This window comes from Ambystoma mexicanum, chromosome 6q (genome assembly GCF_040938575.1).
Source record: "Ambystoma mexicanum isolate Mex_15411 chromosome 6q, UKY_AmexF1_1, whole genome shotgun sequence".
NCBI classification, from domain to species: domain Eukaryota; kingdom Metazoa; phylum Chordata; class Amphibia; order Caudata; family Ambystomatidae; genus Ambystoma; species Ambystoma mexicanum.
In genome coordinates this window covers 440,863,195-440,869,395 of record NC_090937.1, presented here as the reverse complement: position 1 = coordinate 440,869,395, position 6,201 = coordinate 440,863,195, and the positions used below count along the sequence as shown (strand labels likewise).

Here is a 6,201-nt window from a genome sequence, read left to right as displayed (position 1 = left end):
CTTTTTAAACTATTATTTTTGACATTTCCTTTGATCGGAAGTTAACTGCCAGTTTAACCCAGCCTCCTCGGGTATTGCCCTGCCAAACTCTGCCCCCTCACCAGCCCTTGTGGGATCCCGCACCAATTTCTTTCCATTTTCACCACTGCCCAGAGGAATACATTTCATGCTCTGGTGACAATGTCTTCTTACCCGGTCTCCCTGAACTTGCCACTGGGCATTCCACAGTCTGCCTCTTCCTCTCTTGCCGCACCCCTCTCACCTGCTTTTTTCCTGGCACACGGAAGCTCTGTGCATGTCAGCGAAAGTAAGAAAGGACTACATGCGAACAGCCACTACTGAATGGCTTTATGCTTCTCTTTTGTACAAAATACACGTTCCTGCCTAGCACCTTGCCCCACGCGTTCACTTTGCTTAGACCCATAAGTTAGGCTTGGGGGCTCATAACAATTGGTATTGGCCAAGGATCTGGACAATAGTCCTCAATACACTAGGACTAGGTATTGGGTGGGGATATTTAACGTTTATGAATATAATGGAGATACTCACGATGGAGAACTGGAATTACAACTATTATTTTCCTGATGTGTTAAAACATTACATTTCCTCTAGACAGGAATCGTCTGATGTACACTTGCCTTCTTATCGAGGCTGCCCTAACCACCTTCTGCCGGGGAAAGTGCTGCCTTTACTGCACCTCTTCCACACCTTTTTAAAATATATGTTTTGATAATCTAATTAAATCCCTATAACTGGCATGAGAATGTAAAAGGGGCCTATATTTTCTGTAGATTCCTTTCCAAGCAGCCCTTCCTCCCATGTGGGAATCGCGTGACTTGATCTCCGTTTTGGCCCCGGTTCTTTTTCATAGTCCATTAACAGGGGGGTATAGGGGGGTCTAAAGAGCATCCAATAATGCGAATAGACTAAAGTATGTTGTATTGTTCGAGGGTTCCCTTTTGATAGTCAAATTACAAGGGACAAGGGCACTCATGCCACAGAAGAACGATTATACAACAGGTAATTTAGCTACATATGAACAAAAGACAATATTATTTTTCTGGTGATTAAATGGATGGTCTCAGAGGAGTACATATTGTGTGACCTATTTTCAAAGCAACGCGAAAAACTGCTTAGTCAAGTCTGGCCTCTATTAGTTAAGTCTGGACTCTCTATAAAGCAAACCTGCCCAAGCAGATGCGCCGTAGCACCTTAACATAATTATGAGCCTTCCTTTCCTTAGTTTTCACTTTGCATAAACAGGGCTGGATTGAGCTTTCTGACAGGAAGGTGAAGGAGGGCGAGCAAGCACAGCGCACACAAATGACACTTCTAACTGCATCACCAGTTGTGGTGCTCTACCTAAATATATCCAAAACAAACCTCGGCTTATCTGCATTCACTGACTCCTCTCCCCCTCACCAACCTAACTCTCCTACCAAGACCGAGTCCAAGTCCAAGATCCTCATCCATGGCTGCATTACAGAACCTGGTCCTATTCCCAGAAGCGATCAGAAATCTGGGATCCTCCTCTGAGGCAGTTGGGGGGGGGGGGCGTCAGGCCTTTGTAAAAAGCTCTTCTATTCATGGCAGCACTTGGCCCCGTTTTTGGGAGAATTTCAACAGCAATGGACCAAGGAAGCCTTTCGTTCTCCAGTGCCGGTTTTATAAGAATTGGGATTCAAATACTGTAGACCATTTTTTTTTATTCTTTTGGCTTTTAAACAACCCCAGAATTGTATGCATGAATCTTCACAACCTTTGCTATTGCACGGATTTGTTCAAATGTATAAGGTCTAGTTTATTCCTTCAATGTAGTTTTATGTTCTGATATTTGATTTATGTCCTATACATATATATTCTTTTGTATTTTTAGGAGTGCTGTTATTGTCAGAGTATTGGTGTCATTTTTGTCAAAATAAACTCAAATTCATTCACATACTTAGTTAATTTGGAAAGCCTGCCCTGTGTATAAATCTGAGAAGCTGACAATAGTTCAAATATTTTTTGATTTGTTAATTCCTTTTTTCGTTAGGATTCAAATAGAAGGTGCTCCGTACATGATTCACGGCCATTTGCCAAACTGCCTTTACTGGCAAACAGAATCCTATGCTCCCTTTGTATCTTAAGTGTTATGGTGACATGAAGGCCTGCATGCAAATCTATAGCTTAAAAAACACTCATCATGGCGCACATCAGCATTGACTATACGTTGTTCTCTATGAGGGTACATATTGTGGGTGCACCGGACATAGGGCTGCAAACAACAGAAAACGCACCCTCCACCCGTTCAGTGGTTTGAGATCCACAAACACTGACAGATCTTCTCCTCACAACACAATATATTGGTTTATATTTGTCAACAATTGAACACACAAAGGATACCCCCGATTTGGTGTATAAGGTGTTTGTGTTATGACTTCATAATTATTTTTCAGTGAGGTTTCTTGGCTTCTGAAATTGGAGGGTGGAACCTAACGGGGTCCACCAATGAGGGCGAAGGAGAATACAAGTGAATTAATATATTATTGCCTTTTGGAAAGTTGTCATTGCAAAACCTGAGGAAACAAGTGAGAGACTTCACTGTCTGGGCAATGTTGGGATGTTAGGAAGTGATTATTGTGGTTTGAGGGTTTACCTCAAAAAGGGGGACACGACCAATGCAAGGTGGTTGTGGAAGGTAACTTGATGACGATGTGAGCGGCATTTCGCTCCACGTGTTATGTCATTTTTGGCAGCACTTTGCAAGGTCCACTTTTTTAACCTTCTGCAGACTAAGGAACCGTGTACGTTGCATGCCATGCTGGCAGTCAGACTAAATCCTGTAAACATGGCTTAGGGAGTCCTGGCATAAACATACAGTACTTGACATCAAACAGCAGTCCACAGATCTAAATCCCCCATCTACCCAAACACTCCAATGTAGAATGGTGTAGCTCCAAAGCATTTGTTCAGATTCTACAGTCTCACTGTCTTTATGCGAGTATGTTGATCCTTTAGTCTTTAATTTAAGAAAATGGATGCGCTTGACCCATGGTAGCTTGCGTCCTCAAACGGAAAGCACCAGGGATTTATCCTCCGTTCAGACTAAAGTGTCCAGAGTTATTCCTGAAATGGCGACAAGCACGTCTATCTGTAATCCACGTCATCGGTAGGGAGTAGCTAGCAGCATTGTGGCGACGAGTGGAGAATGTCGCTGTGTCGTTAGCTTGTGAGGAGGAACTGGCATCTTCTGCTGCAGGGTCTGCCTTATATCCCACGGTCACGAGGCTGATCTGATGGCTTGATTTCCTCCAGTAGTTCTTTAATGACACATCCCAGTGGTCATCTCTTTCTGTAAGATAAAATGCACAGTGGTTAGCCGATAGCCTTAGGTGTCCGCTGCTTTCAGCAAACCGTTTAGGGCATCTATTAATCTGAAGCTTAAAATAAATCGCACAGTGTATCCTGATGCCAAAATACATTAGCACTCCAGTTTTAGGACTAGTTTGATGTTTGCTAATGGACAAGAGGTCGATTCAATAATAACGGCATGTTATGGAGGGACAATTATAATGGTAACATTGAGAGGTAGCGCACAGACTGATGACTATACAAGTAATCATATGTACAATAGACATGTGTAATATAGCATACTGCCAAGACTAGGTCCGTACAGTTCCCCTAGGGACTTATGTCCAGAAGAATTAACAACATCTACTTTCTGAGCAACGGCTCACCGAATTAGAATAATATAAACATATAGTTCATATCTGGCCATTTACCTGATGCTTTCAAATACTCCCCCCTTTCCCCCCCACTGCTTATATAAAAAAGAAAAGTATCGACCCCTAAAATCCTGCCAACTATCTTACGAAATCAAGGCTTCCCTTTGTAGGCAAAATCAACGAGGCAGCTTTGAGGGAACCGGCAATCAATCATGTGGAATCGGCACACATTTATGATGACAGACAGGCTGGTTTCTGTAATGGCGATAGCACAAAGGTCTTAGTCACCCAGACGGCTGAGAATATCAGGTGGATGGCGGTGGTGGCGGTACTTTGGTGCGGTTAGATCTCTTTGATGCTTTTGCCATTGTTGACCACATCTTCCTTCGGGACAGACTTCATTGCTTTGCATGACTGGCTAAACCCTTTCATGGATAACAAGCCGTCTAACAAAATAGATCCCAATCCGTGACTTTTAATCACCTTCTTCAAAAACAGCATGCAGCATCTCTCAACAGGCTGCTATTTCCCCCACTACTCTTTCATGTTTACCTTCAACCTCTCACTAGACTCCTCCAAAACTTTGGTATGTATTTTTATACATTTATAGCCGACACCTAAATTCTATTACCTAGAGAAGGTGTGATCTTTATCCGATTTCCCACGGATTTTCAGTTTATTACTGCGAAGTTATCGGATAACTTCAATCTACTGATATTCAATATCTATAATAGATCAGATGGAAGTTTACCCCTGGAGTCTCTGCTTCTTATGCAGGATTTAATCCACAAAAGGGAATAGGACAATCATTCTGACTCCCACATGCTGGTAGCTGTTGATCTAAACCTTCAGTTTGAACCGTTGCGAGGATTGGAGGATATGTGGGAAGAGCAGGACCCGGCCTGGGAGATCTCGGATCTGGTGGCTTATTACACAAACAGGCTATCAAAACCACCCAGATATTATATGGGTTAAATCTAAGAACTCGAAATGGGCGTGCCAATCTAGATCACCAGTCAAAGGTAACATTTGCTGGCCATAAAGGCTCATCTAGGTTTGATTATCTGGTAATCAGCAGGTGACTGGTATAGAATTTGTGGATTTGAAGTATTGAACCGACCCAAGAGAGACAACAAACCCTTGGCAGGCACTGTATGGCTACCCAGGTGGATAGGTTCAGTGGCAAATTAAGTCAACCAGTGCTGCTCCGATTGTAGTGAGTGAACATGCACGCTGTTTGGTCAAATGGGCCATGGTACAGGCGAATGACTTTAAACCTAGCATTTGCTCAGCCGTTACCCTCAATATTAAGAATATCTGTAAGGAGGATAGCACACCTAAGGACATTCTGGCAGAATGTACAGGCCTGGCAAATCATCTTTATCCACTGCTAACACGCCCTGTGGGCGAGACTAGAAGAAGAACCACAAGGAAAAATAGTTGGTATGATGATGACTGCAAGATAGCAAAAATTATATCAGGCTTTGTCTGGCAAGTGGCATGCCCTTAGATAAGTCGGGGCTGTCCGCTGCACGGGCTGATTACAAAGGTATGATTAAAACGAAGAAAAAGGCTCACTTGGCCCAAAGGTGGGATGACCTGCTAGATGCGGTAAAAAAAGGGACTCAGCTATGTCTTGGAAGCTAGTAACGGGTGTTGAAACCAAACAAGATAAGGAGATTGCAAGTAGTTACGTCTGAAATGTGGAGGAAACACTTCCAGGGATTTTACAAGGATTCTGCAGCACCCCATATTTGAGCGAGCGGTAATGGAAGCACTGCCTGTTGACAATTTTGTGAATGGGAGCAGGGACAGAATGGAAGAAGAAAGGCATGCTCTACGAGGTCTGATGGCCCAACCCCCGGCCCCGATAAGATACCCATTCATCTCTACAAGGACGAAATACAAATCTCGGCACGGCTGTTGTGCCGCCTGTTCAATGCGGCAATCAAATCGAAGGCAATCCCTGAATCATGGCAGTGGCAGAAATAGAATCTACAAAAAATGTGGAAGGAGGTGTCCCACAAATTATCTTCTGATCTCTCTTTTGGACGCAGCAGGTAACATTTTTGCCATGACAATTTTAAAGCATCTGCAAAGTTGGGTGCGACACAGGTAATGTCCTCAATAGTTTGCAAGTTGGGTTCCAGCCAGGGAGAAGTACTGTTGACCATAGCTTTCGACTCCACTTAATTTTGTCTACATTTGACACATTTGGGAAATGCTGGGTTTATGCAATCTGTGTGGATTTACAAATAACCTCTGATGGTGTACTTAGAGAACCACTATGGCAGGTTCTCAGGAGGAGAGGCATCTCTACTTACTTAAATCATGCAAAATGCATACAGTGTTTAGCAAAACAAACTCGCCCTATTCATGATACAAGACAGCTTAAATAGTCAAAATTATCATACAACCCTCCTGAAGAACTATTACAACTAATGGGGAAACGCGTGTCGGGGGGATAATGAGAAGAACAAATAAATACATTGGG

General features: G+C 43.1%; 1 protein-coding gene across 1 annotated transcript in view; it reads right to left on the bottom strand.

The window, feature by feature from the left end:
• Positions 1–1,686: 1,686 nt before the first annotated feature.
• The window catches only part of MOB3B (MOB kinase activator 3B), a 511,186-nt gene continuing 506,671 nt past the window's right edge, over positions 1,687–6,201 (bottom strand). Inside the window, exon 4 of the mRNA XM_069630919.1 lies at positions 1,687–3,334. Coding sequence (XP_069487020.1) covers positions 3,305–3,334 — 30 coding nt within the window. The 3' untranslated portion in view covers positions 1,687–3,304. The remainder of the gene's footprint in view (positions 3,335–6,201) is intronic.